The sequence below is a fragment of the Neocloeon triangulifer genome, unplaced genomic scaffold (genome assembly GCF_031216515.1).
Source record: "Neocloeon triangulifer isolate White Clay Creek 2 clone unplaced genomic scaffold, ASM3121651v1 ptg000014l, whole genome shotgun sequence".
Taxonomy (NCBI): Eukaryota; Metazoa; Arthropoda; class Insecta; order Ephemeroptera; family Baetidae; genus Neocloeon; species Neocloeon triangulifer.
In genome coordinates, this window is record NW_026775556.1 from 1,454,781 (window position 1) to 1,471,724 (window position 16,944).

Sequence of the window (16,944 nt, forward strand, 5' to 3'; positions counted from 1 at the left end):
GCGCGAGAAATTCGGTTGGGCAGCGCGGAGTGGGGCGCCGTCCGCCGACGTCTTGCCGGCCCATCCGTGCGTCCAGTCAATCAGTGGCGAACGGAAAAGGAAGCAAGAAAGAGCTGAGATAAAAGAATGGAGACGCAAACGCAACAGCAACAGGTGCTCGGCAGGACGCTGGACAAAAACTCGGTCACCTTCGAGCAGCTGCAGGAAGGGCTGCGCGAACTCTTCTCGCAGGACTCGGTCAACGTCGAGCAGGTCAGGGAGCTCATGCTCGCCTACCGCAGTGACCCCAGGGAGTGGAAGAAATACGCCAAGTTTGACAGATTCAAGTGAGTCACAATCTGCTAAAAATAAATAATTGAAATTTCAGAAATTAATAAGTGATAATTTTGTTTAAAATTGATAATAAACAATTCAGAAAGAAAAATGGAAGTAAATTATTTCATTCAAATAGAAAATAATGAACTAAGAATGCCAGGGATTCTTGAATTAAATTATAAAAATATTTCACTTATCTTTTTTAAATTAATTATTGTTTTATAATTCTTATTTTGTAGTCAAATTTTGAGATTTTTTACTATTGTTATTTTATAGCGTTCACTGAACGTTTAGTTAATTTAATCGCTAATGATTTTAATTAATTTTTGTGAACTCTAAATGTCCAGTGAATAAAAATATTAAAAAATTAATTGAGAATCAATGATATTGATTTTTCGGATTTTTTATAAGAAACGCACTGAACATTTATTTTAATTGAAGAACTTCGGACATAAACGTTAATTACAGTTAATTATTGAAAGAAATGCTGACGGAATAGTTTAACTTCAATTTAATTGTTTGTGACTTGCCTTATTTTAATTATTATTTTTTGTTTTTAATTTTTTCCCGTCAAATTTAAAGATTTTTCCCTGAGAAATTTTCCTTGTACAATTTTTTTTAGCTCTGATCGTAAAAATAATGGCAAATTTATGTAAAAAAAAATACTGGGTTTGGCCCTTGGCGTCTCTTAAGTGATTTTTATTACCACCGGTTTTTACTTGAAATTTCTATCCTGCTTTTTATTGCATCTCCTTCAAATAATTTTAATTTTTTACATTCGTCCATGAGTTTTGTTGTCTTGCAAAAATTACGCTTCAAAATCCATAGAATTTGAGTGACGTCTTAGAGGCCAATTGGTCGAGGTCGAGAGGCACCTGCGGAGGGCTTGTCTCTGACGTCAAGACTCTCCTGATCGGATATTTGCTGCGTACAATTTTCCTGCCAACCGGTTCCGCGCTCCTGTTTGCGATCCGCTCTTTAATTAGGGTATAATTTTTTTTTTTCATCTGCGCCATCGCTGACCAACTCCTCGTCAGGTGGGCCTCAATTTTTTGACGAGTTCATAATTGAGAAAGAAAATTGCTGATAGTGGAGAAGTGGTCCAAACTCTTGTGGGATTCCCTTGAATGCGTTATCGCGTGAAATCTCTTTTGTAAATTTTGGAGGTCCATTGGTAACATCATACAGATAATTAAGACTTGTTTGTATTGATAAGAAACGAAACTTGGACCTTTCCATCAATTGTTTTCTTTTGGCAAAAACTATAAACTCCACGTGTGGAATTAAATTTAGTGCTTTCGGGCTTAGTTTAATTTATGTTCCAAATTTTTTTGTAAAATTGAGGAGGAAAGTCTAGAGAGTTCGCTGGCATTTTGCAATCTTTCGACTCTGATCGGCTATATTTTTTGCATCTCGACGCAATTTCGTTTTTGTGATGAACTGGAAAGGTCGCGCGCGGTCGGTACTTTTCCACTGCCCCGCTGGTCACCAGTTTCTGTCCACAGGGTGACCTTTCAGAGGCTAATACGCTTTCTTATCACCGTTTGTTTCGAGATGAGAGAGAAATAATGTGCGTCGAACCAAAACGCAATTTAAACAGAGAAATCAGAACAAGAAACTTGGCTTAAACAATATAGGCAATTGAGGGTAGACATAAAGACTAGTATAAAAAAACATGTTACGTTAAAACTAATATAAAATTTGAAAAAAAAAATAATGTTGTTTTATTATTATTATTATTATTACAGGCCAAAAATACAAGCGCACCTTTATTTTTCATTTAATTTTGGCACAAACAAAATAATGAATTGAATTTTTTAATTTAATATATAATTTTTTTTATTATTAAACAAAACCATGAAGTGAAAAAGCATCAAAAAGAAAATGGTTAACTAATGTTTAAATTTGAATTGATTTATTATTATATTGCATTACTTTCGTAGAAAATCGGAATATTTTGCCTTTTTCTTCCTTCATTTGGAATTATCCAAAGTCGTAATCAAGGCACTATGTTTCCTCTCCTCATTGAAAATGAAAGAAGGGCCTTTGAATATGTAATCAATAGTAACAGTGCAACAATTAAGCCCTAGGCTGGAGAGACGCAATTAAAATTGGAAAGCGAAACTCTCGCCGCGAGAAAAAGGGCCCTAGGGCGGCTCTTATAAGAGTCGACGCCGATTATAAAATAACATACCGCGCGAGTTGCGAGATAAAAACAAAGCAGGGGTCAGCAGTTTGGTTTTTATGTATTTCCAGGGGCCGGCGCGATCGGGATCGAACCAGATTGAGAATCGAGTGCTTTTCGAAATAGTAAAGTAAACGAGCGTTCCCTTCAGCTGGCCGCGGTCACGGTCGCACAGGTGTTTAAACTCTAGACGAGTGAGGAATAATTAAAAATTTAATTATTATTAAAAGTGATTTAAATGAAAAAGAAGATACAAAAACTATTTATACTTTGGAATAAAAAAAATTTAATTTGTGTCTCATTTGGTTTTAGGTACACGCGGAATTTGGTGGACGAGGGCAACGGCAAGTACAACCTGATAGTGCTGTGCTGGGGCGAAGGTCACGGCTCGGCAATCCACGACCACGCGGACGCTCATTGCTTCATGAAAGTGAGTATGACCAGAAGTTATAAGTGGAACGATATTTTTATTCAAAGTATTAACGCAAGGAGCTGAGCATTTAGAGCAGAAATAACATTTAAGTCTTCATTAATTAATAAAAATTTAAAATAAAAATAGCAACATGCAAATGAATTGATGCTTTTTTCCTCTGATTTTTTTTATATAAAAAAGGCTTAAAATTTTATTTAAAAAAGTAATACATTAAAAGGTTCAGAAAATAATATATTTTGAATAAAGCAAGTTTTGCAAAGAAATAATTAAGACGTTTTTTTATTTTTAATATTATTTATATTTTATAACAGATGTTGCAAGGGACGTTGTGCGAGGTGCGGTTCGACTGGCCGACGAACCAGGTTCAGGGCGCGGTGATCAAGGACGAGGACATCGTGGAGATGCGCGAGGTCGGCAGGACGGACCTGTGCGTCAACCAGGTCTGCTACATCAACGGTAATTTTATTTTCTTCAATTGCATCTTGAAAGTGACCTTATGGAATTCAGATTCGTTGGGGCTGCACCGCGTGGAGAACCCGAGCCACACGGAGCGCGCCGTCAGTCTTCACCTTTACTGCCCGCCCTTCAAAGCGTGCTCAGTTTTCAACGCCCGCACCGGCCAGAGTAGCAAGTGTCCCGTCACCTTTTGGTCCAAGTACGGCGCCAAGAGCAACCAGGTAAGCCAATTTATTTAATAATTATGGTAAACTCGCTCATTATTACAGTGATTTTACGTAATTGAATTACTGACTTTTTTAAACAGATAATATTATGTTCTGCATTGTGAAGATTTGATCCAAATCAAAAGCAAAAGAGAGTGTTGAATGGTTTTCAAAATTAAATTTCGGATTTGAAAATAAAATGTGCAAATTTAAACAAATTCCTTTAATTTTTTTTTTAAGTGCTGAAAAGTTTTTTGAACCTATTTTCTCTTTTAAATTTGCAAAGATTGCGTAATTTTTTTAATCAATAAAAAAACTTATTTAGGTGATTAGCAATATCAATATCTACTTAAATTAAATTTTAAACACGATTTAATCGATGTACAAAGCAAAATGCAAAATTTGCTTTGTATATCGTTTTACGATATTATCTTCAAATTTAATTAATTAAACTTTGGATCCTTTGGATTAGGAACATTTGGGATTTTCGTGCAGTCTACATTTTTTTTTTTTTTTTTTTTTTTTGTAAAGAACACGCCACTATACGCCATTAAGATAAGCACAATTCAAAAGTCCAATTCTGACAAATCCTTGCGACTTGACAGCGAGAAGAGTTTTCAATATTTTTGAGTTCAAGTTGGCGAAAGTCTATCTTGCATCAAAATAAAAAGATTAAAACCTGTGAATTTCTGTTTGCAGTTGGAGATATCGCATAAACTGGAGGACAACTGATTTTTATTTACCGGACGCTTACGTTCGCAGCTGAGTGCCAAAACGACGCCTAAATGACTAACTTTGTAAATAAGTAGTTTTTAATCATATTGACTGCATTTGCGACCGATAGTAAAATATGAACCACCTCTCTGTGCACCATATAAGGGTGCGCTTTTTTGACATTTTATTTTATTTTATTAAACCCATATTTTTATATACAAAAGACAAGTTTGAGTGCGGGGAACATCGTGAGTCACAAATATTTAATGTAAATATCTACAAGAATAGAAGATTGATTGGTTGATTGTATGATTTTTTTAAAGATATATTTTATATTTTTATAAAATTGAAATGTAAACGAAAATAAAATTCAAGAAAAGCGTATAATTTGTATTTTTTTGCTTTTAAATTTAAATTCCACTGTCGCTACTGTTTTGTGGCACGAAGAGGAAAATAAAACCTTGATGGCTTGTGCGCGCGTCCGGCGTGCATTTCTGCGGAAGTATGAACACGTTCATTCGGGAAAACTTTGCCATCAATTTAATATCATCGGCTTGGAAAGTTCGATGATAATTTTCACGGCAGTCATGATGAAGATTTCGATTGTGGCCCTCGTGGCTGTGCTCCTCTCTCAGCAGGTCCGAAATTATATTTTCCGAAGGATAATATATTGTAAAAGAAAATTTAGGTTTTCGCCTCTGACCTATTTGGTGACGCTTTGGCAAGGTCACGTCGGGCGGCCCAACCAAAATCATGCTCATGGAATTCAATCAGTGTTTGATATATTTCTTACAGCGTTATCGATTAAATTCTGATTGGAAAAGGATTTGATGAATTTATAGAAATCATTCTCTTGTTGCACTTTGCCTGATGCAATTCCGGAGGCGGAAAAGAGCAGTTGTCTTTCGGTCTTGAAGAAAAAGACTAAAAAAGGCAAAGATGGTAATTGAAAATTAATTTGTGATTATTTCAAAATTAAATCTTGATTGCTCTCGCAGGCAAGAGGATTCCAGGAATGTCTTTTGCTGTGAGGTTTGTTTAATTCGTTTTTTCTTTTTAATTGAAAAAAAAAATCTAGTGCGTGTTGGATTGTTTCTTGGGAAATCGCTCGATGGTTAGAAAACATTTCTCTTCAGTCAGAAAATTTATTAAAATTACGAAATAATTAGCTGTCGAGCGACGGTTACGCCAACCTGGAGGCACTCGAGAATCTGTTCATGGAGAAGGCGGACAAAGTTTGGCAACCAATAATCACCGAGGCGTTCGCAAATTGCACCGCCAGGCAAAAGAGTACATTTAAAAAAAAAATAAAAGTAATATTTTTAGTACAATTGATTTCATTTTCAAGCTGCAAAAATCACAACCGAGGGCGAGTGTAAAATGTCAAACCTGCATTACGCTTTTTGCCTTTACCAATTCGCTTTGACAGTGAGAGAGATTCATTAGATTTTTCTATTAAAATAATAATTTTAATTGCAAGGAATGCCCGTCAACGCCAAAAATGAACAGCAAAGACAGTAATTCAAGTTTCGATACCTTTTAGCAAAATTTCAATTTTTCTTTGCGTGCAGCAAAAAAATGTCAGAAAATGCTTAAGGATGTGGCGTCGTGCGACCCGTGGGAGCCGCTGGTAGACCCATCGGACAAGCAAAGTGAACAAAAGGCCGAGTCGGCCAAGCAGAATAAAAAGAATTGAATTCTTCTTCGGAAAATTCATTAATGTTTTTGTCTTTTGTCGGTTGCAACATGTATTGCAAAATAAAATTTGATTGATTTGAACAGCAGGGAAAATTTTTGAATTTTTTCTTCACAACATAAAATAACAGTAGATAAAAATGAATTTTCCGCGCAGGTTTTGCCAAGTGCGTCACATTTCCATTTCCCGGAAGCGACAGAATTCGAAAATCGTTCCACTTTACCAACATTTAGTTTTCTGACAAGCTCAAGTAGAACTGCGTCGTCGATGATCCGCCAAATTACGCTAATTTTTATTACTGGCGTCCTCTTTCATGAGGTAAATTTGGGCTGAGATTAAAAAATTTCTTTCAAAATATTGAAATACAGGCGCTGGGATTTGACATGATGGGTCTCAACTTCGGAAACCCGCTTTCTGGGTTGTTCAAAACCGTTGGTCGCCACCGCAGGGAGATGAGACCCGACAAGGTGTGCACAATGGAGGCAATCCACGTTAGTATAATCCAAAAATATATGATAAAGAATAAAACACTGCTTGACAAGAATGATATTAAATAGAAATCGTCCGACTGTTGCAATTTTCCACCGGTGCTGAGCAAGAGTGAGCTGGGCAGATGCATCCGCAATACCAGAATCTCTGATGAATGTATGGTTAAAAATAAGTTAACTTTTAAAATTTAAAAAAACCGGAATGAACCATTTAAGCCAAGAAAAAAGCAGGGATGGGTTTTGCCGTGAGATTTTTTTTTTAATTAAAAAAATTTATAAAATACTTATTTTTCTACTTTTAGTGCATCCTCAGGTGCACCCTCATTAAAACAGATACAGTATTACAATATACTTTACGTAAAAATAATTGTCTTTCATTCTTTTTAAAAATTTCGTAGCTTTTGGAAAATGGTCTTGCCGATTTGGACAAACTGAAGCAGTTGTTTTTGGAGTACGCCAATGGTACTTGGGCGTCTTGGAGCGACATTGTGCCCACGGTTTTCAACAAGTGCACTTCCGAGCTCAAAAGTAGTTTTCATATTTTAGGAGAAAAAATCATTTCAATATTTTTTTTTGTAGATGCAAACATTTCCACAGAAGGGGAATGCCAACTTTCGAATTTGCACTTTGCCTTCTGTCTGTACCGAGAAGCGAGCGCCGTGAGTTTTTCCCTCGAAGTTTTTTTAAGATATTATGAAAAATTATTTGTTTTAAGCAATGTCCTGGCGATTGCCGTGAAAACAAAGGTAAAAATGGTATAAAAAATAAAATTACAATAACCACATCTGAATTCCGCAACCAGCCGAGTGTGAGATGTATCGAAAGGACATTGACTCCTGCAACCCGTGGGCGTCGTTGGAGGAAGCTGAGAAGCGCAAGAAGGAAGGTTTCAAAAACCTGGTCAACTTCATGGGACCGAAGAACGGCAAGAGCAGGAGATCCTCAACCTCCACCACCACTACCACAACAACTGAGGCCTCTACAGAGGAATCCTCCAACATCAAATACGTTTACTAAAAGTTTCAATTTGCTTTTAAAACTTTTCAAATAAAATTTTGGCATTAAAAATGACTTGATAAATTTATTTGACTTGAAAACAATAAATAAAATTCATTCTAATTAAAAAAACTCAGAGCGAGGACATGGTGAATTGGTTGTTGGCTTTCACTGTTAGGATGAAGGGTCCAAACTGGTTAGGTACAAAAGTGCTCACAATGATGTCGTACGTCCCTGCAGGCACCGCCTCCAACTCGAGCACCACAAACCCCGATCTGAAATTTATTTAATTAATCTTATTTTTTGAATTCATTTCACTTTGGCAAAATCTCACCGGAAGTCGCCAGAACTCTTGGAGGCAAAGGCGCCGGGAGCGTTCGGATCCGAAGCGACAACGCACAAAACCTCAAAGCCAATCGGGTACTGCTTGGGACCCTTGAGGTTGATCAGCAGACCACTTGTGGACGAAAGGGTGATTTGGTAGCGAGGGTTGGTCAGGAAGGTGGCCTTGTGGTTTCTGCAGCCGCCCGCGGTCCCTGCTTTCCACTCCCCACTCACCTCCTGCCACCAAAAATTAATTTACTCAATTTCCTCTTTAATTAAAACAAACTTTTTCATTAAATGTTTATAATATAAAAATTTACCTTTTTGTGGTCGAAGGAGGATCCGAGTTTCTTCAGGGTGAAAGGCACCGTCGAATAGGCCCTGAGGGTGTAGTAAATGGTCGTTGTCTTTTCGTACTGGGACACCACCAAGGTGAACTTTTCGTTCACACCTGCGTTCACAGGGATTTTGGTCAGGTAGTGTGGACTGTTGATTCGGACGCCGTCGATAAACGGCCGCGGCTCATCTATGATTATTTTTTTAATATTCTTATTTAAAAAAATCAATTTTGTTAATTTTACAAGGGTAGTAGACGCGTTTGCCATTGTTCTTGTAGACGACAAGGGTTATGTACTCTTTATTCTCGCGGAAATCGTCAATCTGCGTAATGTGCCGGGTCAGCAGCACCCACACGTTCGTTTTGTTCGTTGTTGCTGGAACGTCCAGGAAAAATTGCGGGTTTTCGCTCACATTGAACGCGTCCTTCATGGGGCCAAGACCAGCTTGCCACGATCTTTGATCCAGAATTTCAAGTTAAATTGGTCCAGATTAAGAATCAGCTATTAAAACTTTTGCACTGCCCTTTAAGTTAAAATTACCTAAAATTTATCAAAAAATTGATTTTCTCCATGACTCAACACAGCCCCAAAATGATAGACGAAGGAAGGATAGGGATTTATTTTGTACTCACTGATGGATGCAGAAGGTGTATTTGAATAGGGCAGGATTCCAGTTGAGGTAAAAAACGTCAAAGAACTTGATAATGCTGTCGTAGTCAATCCAGAAGACGCCGTTGTCAAAGGAGGCTGCGCTGTCGGGGTCGAACTTGAGGGCCGCCCGCATTTCGGGCGTCCAGTGGCGAGTGTCCAACTCTGAATAATTTCCTCGCCACCTCAAGTGGGACCATGGGTTCTTTAGCTTCAGCAAACGCACACCCTGAAGCAGGTTATATTGTTTATTAAATAATTTAATTTTTTATAATTTGCTTACTTTGACTTCTTGAACATCAAGGACGGCATACGCATGGGTGGGCACGAGTCCCGCCCTGTCAGCCTCAGTCTGGCTGAGCTGCCCAGTTGCTACGGTGGCCAAAACGTCACCCCTGTGCAGCCTTTCGATCAGGGTGGTAAAAAAGGCCTCCTTGTTAAAAACTCCATCTTCAGGGTGCATCGGCATTCGCTCAGGCACCCAGCCGGTCAGGGCGTGCAAGTCAATATTCTGAAAATAATAAGCTTAGCATGTTCTATTTTAATTTGAAATCATCATTCTTACGCTATTTGACCCCGGAAAGTCGTAGCCGCCCATGACCTTCATGTAGGCCTTTTCCAGCAACGAGATCCAGAGTTCGTTTTTGTTGGTGGAGAAGGAGCACAACAGCTCACCATACTTGCCGACAGGCAACAGGTCGTCCACTACCACTTTCCGAGCCACCCCATTTATGTGCAGCTTAACCATGTACTTGCCGAAAGGGTTGTACACAGGCTCGTGTTTTGAGTTGCACGGATAAATGATGGAAGTGATTAATTTCTTCTTAAACCTGCATATGTTTTAATTTCCTTTTGATTAAATTCTACAACGAATGATATTTTTTATTTACCGTCTTTCGTAAAGAGCTCCAATGGCCAGCGAAGCCACAAATGAGCAGTCAGAGACCACAGTCTGTTTGATGCTCCAGCAATCTACCCCATTCTGACCAACCATAACTGGCGCAGGACTAATTTCATCCGGTCGAGCCCACCTGGCAAAATTTTTAATCTGCTTCGGTGAAAGAGCCAAAAGTCCTGACCTGAAAATTAAAATTCATCAAAACTAGTGATGCATTTTTATGGCAACTTTGTACTTGTCGGTGTAAGGCATGGTAAGTCTGAACTGCTCCCTCAGATCGACGACCATGAATGGCACAAATTCATTGTTGTTGATTCGAGACGTCCTCTCCAACACCATTTTCTCCTCTCGAGTGTATGAACTCTGTCCGGTGACTACTAAATGGGCACTGTCTCCTCTGTGCAGGGCTGGACGGACGGGCTGGACTAAATTAGGCACATCTAAGAAAATGGGAAATTTTTATTGATAAATTATACAAGGAGAACAAAATCTACATTATTAACGCTATCTGCAATTAATTCTTTCAATGAAATAAATTATTTAAACTAGAATAAAATTTTTCTTGGCAAAGTTTGATTGAAAGTCAAACATAAATATAAATCCATTTAAAAAATCCAAACATTCTAGATATCAAGAGGTCTCAAACCTTCAGTCGGTGAGGAGGAATCTTCAGGGACAGTTCCTAAACCAACAGACCTGACGTTTTCCGTCCTGGTCGGTGTTATTCCTTTGATGGCCTCAGCCCTTTCAAGCGCCTGAGTAGCCAATTTAGTCAATTTTCGCTGCAGATCCAAGTCTGGAGTGACTTTTTTCTAAAAACAAAATAATAATAATTATTTTAACTTTTTAAATTCTTATTTCATTACGGCTTCCAAGCTTAGTTCTACTGCTTTAGTGTACATTTCCAAAGCCTCTGCTTTGTCCCCAGCCTCGTCAGCGTCCAACGCTTGGTGGAAAAAGAACTTGACCCTGGACATACTCTTCTGGTCCTCTGTTTGTGGCGGCTGCTTGTCTGGACTCTTTGGAGCCGCTATTATATAAAAATCAATTTTTATTTTGAGATTATTTTATAAAAATCACAATTGCCATACCCATTTGATCGAGAGCATCGGCTCTGGCCTCGTAGTCGCGTGCTTTGTCCAGCCAGGTTTGTTGCTGGTCGCCAGTGGAAGCGACTAAGAGCAGAAGTCTCGCTGCTTCTCGATAAAAGTAACAAGCAGGGCCAACCTGTCCGGCCGTGTCAAAGGTCACCGCCCGACCGGCAGCAGCCATGGCGTCCTCCAGAACGGGCTGCACGTTCCAACTCATATTTTTAATGGATTAAACTTTACGTTTTATCGAAGTGAATCATTTTTATGACTTTTTTTAAACAGAACACTGCTTGACAGAATAACAACAAGTCAACAAATCATCTGAGCAAACCCAAACCCGCCCAAACCCAACCCAACCCACCTTCTAACAGAACTACCAACATGGCAAAGAGACAATAAATTTATTATGACATAAATGATTTATCTATTTGCAAGTTTGAGTTGTAAATTGTCTAATAAAAATGTTGAATGATATACTTCAAAGGTTGTAAGTGCGGTCATATTTTGTCAGGTAAATAAAAAGGATTATGAACGTGAACCGAGGTTGGCAAAACTGAAGAAGCAGCTGCTGGTCTTGTTGTGCTGGTCATGCGAATACGAAAATTACGAAAAAAAACACATGGACACATGGGTCGAATGGTTGAAGCTTAATTTCGGCTTTATCTGCTCCAAAATCTTTTAATTGCGCAAAAATGTTGACGAATAAATGTAGTATTTGTGAAGGCGAAGCAGCCAAATACAAATGTCCTACTTGCAGAGCACCATAGTGAGTATATTAATTCTTTTTATTAAATACCAACGGTATGTACAGACACATACATGAACACATATAAATTGTTTATGCATACAATAATAATAAAAACTGAAGAGGTAGTAATTGCACTAAACCTTCATGGAAGCTGCTTTAATTAGTGTTAAGTCACTCTTTTTACATTCAAGTAGGTGATAAATTCCATTTTGTTCACCACATTTTGTACATCTACAATTTTTATTTGCTGCACAGTGGTAATCTTTATTTTCACATAATTAACAAATGATGAAAACCATGGCAAGCATACCTCGTAAAAAGGTGCCGATCTTTAAAGTTAGTCTCTTTCCATTTTACTTTCAGTCATTGCAGGAGTGTTATAAAATTGTGGGTCGATTTCTGCGTTTGTAAAATATTTTTTACATTTAGGAAATTATATACATTATTAATTAAAATTATAATAATGCAAAATAAATAATGAAAAATTACAAAAGTTTATTTAATTAATTAAAAATTAATTTTTGAGTGGATGTCAACAACTCTAAAAAAGTGATTATAGCTTATTAATTACTTGCGCTGTCTTATCTAGTAATGTGTTTTACAATTAAACTCAATTAAACTGCACTTCAATTGACGATATTAATAGTGTACCCTCAATTTTTCATTAATAAAAATAAGATTTATTTATTTTAGCTGTTCAGTGGTTTGCTGTAAAAAACACAAAGAAGGAAACTCATGCCAGTTACCTGTGGAAAATAAGGAGATTAAAGCTGATGCTGCTCACTCAGCGTTGAACACATATTCACATTTCACTGAGGATACAGTCCAACCAGATAAACTAGAGTTATTGGGTATGTATAATATATAATTAATCTAATCAAGCTAAAACTAAAATATTAATAAAATAATGTAATTTTAGGAAAATCACCGACACTCAGAGACCTGCTACAAAATCCACATTTGCAAAGAATTCTCCAGCATCTTGACAGTGATAGACAACCTAAATCAGCCATGGAAGATGCAATGCAAGAACCTATATTTCTGGAGTTTGCGAATGTTTGTATGGACGTTTTAGACTCCGCAAGTTGAAATTTATTCATTGAAGATCAATAAAAATAAACGAGCAAGATTAAATTATGTTCCGCCTTCATCAATTTATTAGCTAATAGCTTATTCACAATTTATAATGTTTTACACTTGTTGAGGGAATAAACTCACCAAATCAAATTCAATACATAAGACGAAATTCTATGTTATTAAAAAAAAAAATTTATGCCATTAAAAATTGTGTAATGGCAAACAATAAAAGGCTGTTACTTCTTTTTCCGTCCAGCCGTTCCTTTCTTGCCTCCAGAGCCCTTGCCCTTAGAGATACCCTTGGCTCTTAACATGCCCCTGGTGTCCTTCCTCATACGAGGATCCACAACCTTGTATCGCCCTTTGACACCATTTGGCCTTCGAGGCTTCTTACTGGCAGCAAACTTTTTGGATTTAACGTATGTCACTTCTGGTTTCTTCTTGCCAATAGCCTTCTTGTACATCCTAGAGATTTCATTTATTATAAATTTTTTTTATTAAAAAAATATGTATCCAAAATTACTGGTTAATTTGTCTAGCCTTCTCTCGATCAGGGACATCTGATGACTCCATCAAGGCTTCAACTCTCTTCTTCGTCTTCTCCAACTTGCGCACAGCCCTCTTCTTCTTGCGAGCCTTTGCTTCAATCACCTTCTTGATGGGTCTGGCATTGAGCTCCCTGGTCTTTTGCTTTATTTCCTCCACAAGTTCCTGAAGACAATGTTTTTTTTATATATATATCTATTTTATTTCTTAATAAAATAGTTCACCTTTGGCACAGGCGCTGCCTTTCTCATGTGCTTCTTTTCATCTTCCATAAACCAGTCAGGCAGATTTTTATCATTGAAGGCGTATCTGTTCCAACCTTCATCAATGATATCCCTCTTTTTCTTATTTGACAAGGCTATCATTGAACCAAGTGCCTGACCTTCCTCATCCAATTTAAATCTTTTAACAGACGGAGCATCTAAAAAGCAGTGTTTTTTTTTTTTAAATTGCTCATAAACATAATGCATTGGAATACCTTTAGGAACAATCTCAAAATCATCCTTAGCACCCTTTCCATCTGAATTAGCTCTTTTCTTAGGTAGCTCCAGCATTTCGTAATCACTGGCTACTGATTCCTCATCTGTCTCATCATCATCATCGCTGATGTCTCCCTTTTTGTCACCGATAATCTTCCCCCCTTTCGATTGCAGCTCAGACGCTAGTGCATCTAATTCAAAATCTTCATCAGCCTCGGTTTCTAGGCCATTAAAAACGTCCTGCAAAACGAGGAAAAAATCAATAAAATTTCTTCAAAATTAATGAGAAATACTAAAATTAATTTTGATATCAGAATTTCATGCAGAGCATTGATATTGTTAATTTTCTGTGTTACCAACAGAAAAATACAATGGTCTGAAGGAATAGCAGAGTTTTATGAACAAATATTAAGTTCCAGCTTGGTTATGCATTTAGAACAATGAATTATATTTTTAAAATTTTTGTTGAAGCCTGGTGTGTACTCAACGCCAAAAAAATGCAAGGCGATGGACATTTTGAATGTCAGAAACTCCCTACACATTGACTTTGAAATTAGCGCAAAGTACTTGAATATTTAAAATACAAGCCAATACTAGGAGTGCACATTTCCAAAGATTTCTGGTGGAATCACCACACGGACGGAAAAATGTAATTTACCTTTTCAAACCACAGCTGCGCTTTGTGAACTCTTTTCTCTTTCTTATTCCTGGGGTCAAGGTCAGTGATGAGGGGGTTGTTATCTGTACCATCATCCTCAATTTCGCTTCCACTATCTTCCTCAAAACTCAGCTCGTCATCATCATTCATACCTATATAATTCAGGAAGTATTTTCGTTTTAGCTAAAAATGTGCGATGTGTAGAATTAATTCTTAAAAAAGCGCAAAAAGTATGGATTTTAAAGAAACAATTAAAATTAAATTGCTTTAATTACATTTGCATTCAACTAAAAGGTGTGGAGAAGAACTAACATACTTTTTATGTATTTTATCTTTTGATTTTAATTAGATTTTTATATTATATGGGTTTGAATGCAGAAATTTTTCTATTAATTGTATTTATTCAAGAGTTAACATTTTAATAGAAAGAAATCAACGTAAAATCAATTTACTATGTTTCAACTCACCTAATCCTTCCTCAACTTGAGTTAGGTATCCAGGCACCTCCTCCTCCTCACTATCATCACCTTCACTTTCACTTTCTTTGTAGAACCTGAGAAAAAATCGTGTTTCTACCGATTCACTGAAAATTGTTCAGCACTTACTTTCCAGATTTATCGAGACGAGATTTCGAGGGGTCATAGACCTCAGTTTTCTTTTTGGGCTCCAAGTCTTCTTCCTCGGACTCCTCAGCAACATCATCCGGCTTTTGGTCGTCAATGTTGTCTAACGCCTGATAAAAAATTAATCATATTTATTACAATTTTCATTTGTGTTGCTTCACCAACACGGACTTTTATTGAAGCATAAAGCATTTGTCACATGCTAGAGATGTGTGCTTGTCAGCCAGAAAGTTTAAAAAAAAGGAATAAATAAAATATTTTTTGTTGTTTAATTTTTACCTGTCTAGATTTGATGGTGCTCAGTTCGAAAACCTCATCCTCCTCAAGCCTGGGACCATCATCTCCCTTGAAAATCATTTTTAGGTCCAGTTTCTGTTGTAACTTGCGTCTCTCCTTCAGAACAGTTTTTCTTTTCCTTTTGAGCTCCTTGCGCTCATTTTCCTAATTTAAAAAATATTATTGAGACTTTCCCTATTACCATACAAATAAATTATTTACCTTTAACTCTTTAATGTGCTTCTGGATTTGCTCATCCTCATCTTCAGAATCCACTTCATCCTCCTTTGCTGTTTCATCAGCCTTCTGATCAGGAGGGGCGATTGTTGCCTTCACAGCCGCACACCAAGCCATCACCTGCCTTAAATCCTTCCGCCCCAAAACTTTGATATCTTTCAAACATGCTTTCATCTCTTCTGTTGTTCGTGGATGTTTTCTTATTAACTCAGTGTCCAGTGTGATCTATTTAAGTGGGGAAATTAAGCATTTCCTAACTCAAAAATGTTTAACACATACTTCTGTGGCAATTTGCAGTAGATCGACTGGGTTTTCAGCTGCAATCAGCTCAGAGGCTGTCACAGGTCTGTACATGGTAGACATTCCTTCAGGATAACCCTGTGCCTTGGCCTTCTTGGCCTTTTCCGGATGGAAAATGCTGGCTGCAGACTTGGGCTCAAGCTCCAATTCTTCAAAAACATGCTTGGAGTCGAAGAATTTGGGGTCGAGTTTGTGCGGGGCGATGTAGTATTGACAAACAACAAAGATTTCTGCAGACTCATTACGGGAAGCTTGCGGTTTTGTGGAATGAACCTGGTGAAAAATTTGTAAACAAAAAAGAATTTTCTTATTAATGAGCGAACCTTCTTGAAAAGCTGCTTCAAAACCCAAATCAGGGCATTGTAGTCTTTGGATCTGAAAACCTTCGTCACAAACCAACCACCAGGTCGGAGAAACTGAGTGGCCAACTTGACGGCACTCAATGTCAGCAACGCCTGCTGATGGGCATCGTGTAGCCAGTTCATACCTTGAAATAAATTATTGAAAACTATTCAATGAAAAATTGCAGACATAACATACCAACATTCGGAGCACCATCGTTCAGGAAAACATCTGCCTTCCATGTTTTTAGCTCTCTGGACAAGGCAGTTTTACATTTTTCTGTCGTGATATCTTCTGTCAGAGAGATGCAGCCTGGCACAGGCTTGATAGGAAACAAGTCGACGCCTAGACGAGTCAAGAAATTTTTTAAAGAAATTGCTAGACTTAATGTTTGCTTTATTACCAACAACCACGCTGGAAACGGGCATATTCTGTTTGGCCACTTGCATCCATCCTCCAGGCGCTGCACAAAGATCGACCAGGACACGGGACTTTTGGAGGAAACCGAATTTTCTGTTCAGCTGAATTAGCTTGAAAGCGGCTCGAGAACGGTAGCCTGGTATATTAATTGGAATCCATTAATAAAATGTTCATTTTCTTCATAATTAAATGTTGTGCACAATCAAACTTGATGACCACAAAGGGACTTACCAATTTCCTTAGCTAACTGGTAAAATTTATCCTTTCGCTGTTTTCCAATTTTAGCTTTTTTCCCCATTTTTGCGCCTGTTTTCCGACAACCGAAATGAAAGTCGTGAAAACAAGCGTGGAAAACTGGAAGACACAAATAACACACACGTGGTTTGTGGCAAGTTTGTGGTTTTTGTTAAGTTTTTGTAGTACCACCTTTGCAAGAATTCATTCCCTGTT

The 16,944-nt window shown here is 37.6% G+C and overlaps 6 protein-coding genes across 7 annotated transcripts; 4 read left to right on the forward strand and 2 right to left on the reverse strand.

Annotated features, from left to right (window-relative positions):
* The first annotated feature begins 63 nt into the window (after nt 1-63).
* Nucleotides 64-4,696, forward strand: LOC132200052 (cysteine dioxygenase type 1). The gene is made up of 5 exons (XM_059625231.1): nt 64-326; nt 2,813-2,930; nt 3,245-3,389; nt 3,441-3,610; nt 4,295-4,696. The coding sequence occupies exons 1-5, from the start codon at nt 127-129 to the stop codon at nt 4,325-4,327; spliced, it is 666 nt and encodes a 221-aa protein (XP_059481214.1). The 5' UTR covers nt 64-126; the 3' UTR covers nt 4,328-4,696.
* A 128-nt stretch (nt 4,697-4,824) lies between these two features.
* Nucleotides 4,825-6,093, forward strand: LOC132200799 (uncharacterized). Its single transcript, XM_059626529.1, has 9 exons — nt 4,825-4,947; nt 4,998-5,084; nt 5,152-5,251; nt 5,308-5,336; nt 5,388-5,423; nt 5,479-5,599; nt 5,658-5,737; nt 5,790-5,826; nt 5,881-6,093. Exons 1-9 carry the CDS (start codon nt 4,876-4,878, stop codon nt 6,003-6,005), a joined length of 687 nt encoding a protein of 228 aa, XP_059482512.1. The 5' UTR covers nt 4,825-4,875; the 3' UTR covers nt 6,006-6,093.
* A 123-nt stretch (nt 6,094-6,216) lies between these two features.
* On the forward strand, nt 6,217-7,565 carry LOC132199610 (uncharacterized). The gene is made up of 9 exons (XM_059624458.1): nt 6,217-6,323; nt 6,374-6,496; nt 6,563-6,650; nt 6,710-6,738; nt 6,796-6,831; nt 6,892-7,021; nt 7,073-7,152; nt 7,209-7,239; nt 7,296-7,565. Exons 1-9 carry the CDS (start codon nt 6,273-6,275, stop codon nt 7,508-7,510), a joined length of 783 nt encoding a protein of 260 aa, XP_059480441.1. The 5' UTR covers nt 6,217-6,272; the 3' UTR covers nt 7,511-7,565.
* On the reverse strand, nt 7,555-11,113 carry LOC132199608 (calpain-7-like). Its single transcript, XM_059624457.1, has 12 exons — nt 10,789-11,113; nt 10,564-10,727; nt 10,344-10,509; nt 9,933-10,137; nt 9,690-9,878; nt 9,365-9,629; nt 9,083-9,310; nt 8,784-9,028; nt 8,395-8,606; nt 8,134-8,339; nt 7,824-8,050; nt 7,555-7,764 (listed from the first exon to the last, which is right to left on the reverse strand). Exons 1-12 carry the CDS (start codon nt 11,003-11,005, stop codon nt 7,623-7,625), a joined length of 2,466 nt encoding a protein of 821 aa, XP_059480440.1. The 5' UTR covers nt 11,006-11,113; the 3' UTR covers nt 7,555-7,622.
* Nucleotides 11,114-11,369: 256 nt separating this feature from the next.
* On the forward strand, nt 11,370-12,862 carry LOC132201072 (zinc finger HIT domain-containing protein 3). The gene is made up of 3 exons (XM_059626956.1): nt 11,370-11,554; nt 12,230-12,387; nt 12,456-12,862. Exons 1-3 carry the CDS (start codon nt 11,481-11,483, stop codon nt 12,623-12,625), a joined length of 402 nt encoding a protein of 133 aa, XP_059482939.1. The 5' UTR covers nt 11,370-11,480; the 3' UTR covers nt 12,626-12,862.
* Nucleotides 12,666-16,898, reverse strand: LOC132201070 (pre-rRNA 2'-O-ribose RNA methyltransferase FTSJ3). 2 transcript variants are annotated; one of them, XM_059626955.1, is made up of 14 exons: nt 16,726-16,897; nt 16,478-16,630; nt 16,273-16,419; nt 16,056-16,219; nt 15,712-16,005; nt 15,418-15,657; nt 15,199-15,360; nt 14,902-15,029; nt 14,764-14,849; nt 14,297-14,448; nt 13,638-13,878; nt 13,384-13,580; nt 13,137-13,324; nt 12,666-13,078 (listed from the first exon to the last, which is right to left on the reverse strand). In XM_059626955.1, the coding sequence occupies exons 1-14, from the start codon at nt 16,790-16,792 to the stop codon at nt 12,850-12,852; spliced, it is 2,448 nt and encodes an 815-aa protein (XP_059482938.1). In that variant the 5' UTR covers nt 16,793-16,897; the 3' UTR covers nt 12,666-12,849. The 2 variants fall into 2 exon arrangements, with proteins under 2 accessions (XP_059482938.1, XP_059482937.1); XM_059626954.1 differs by having other exon boundaries at nt 13,384-13,878; nt 16,726-16,898.
* Nucleotides 16,899-16,944: the final 46 nt, after the last annotated feature.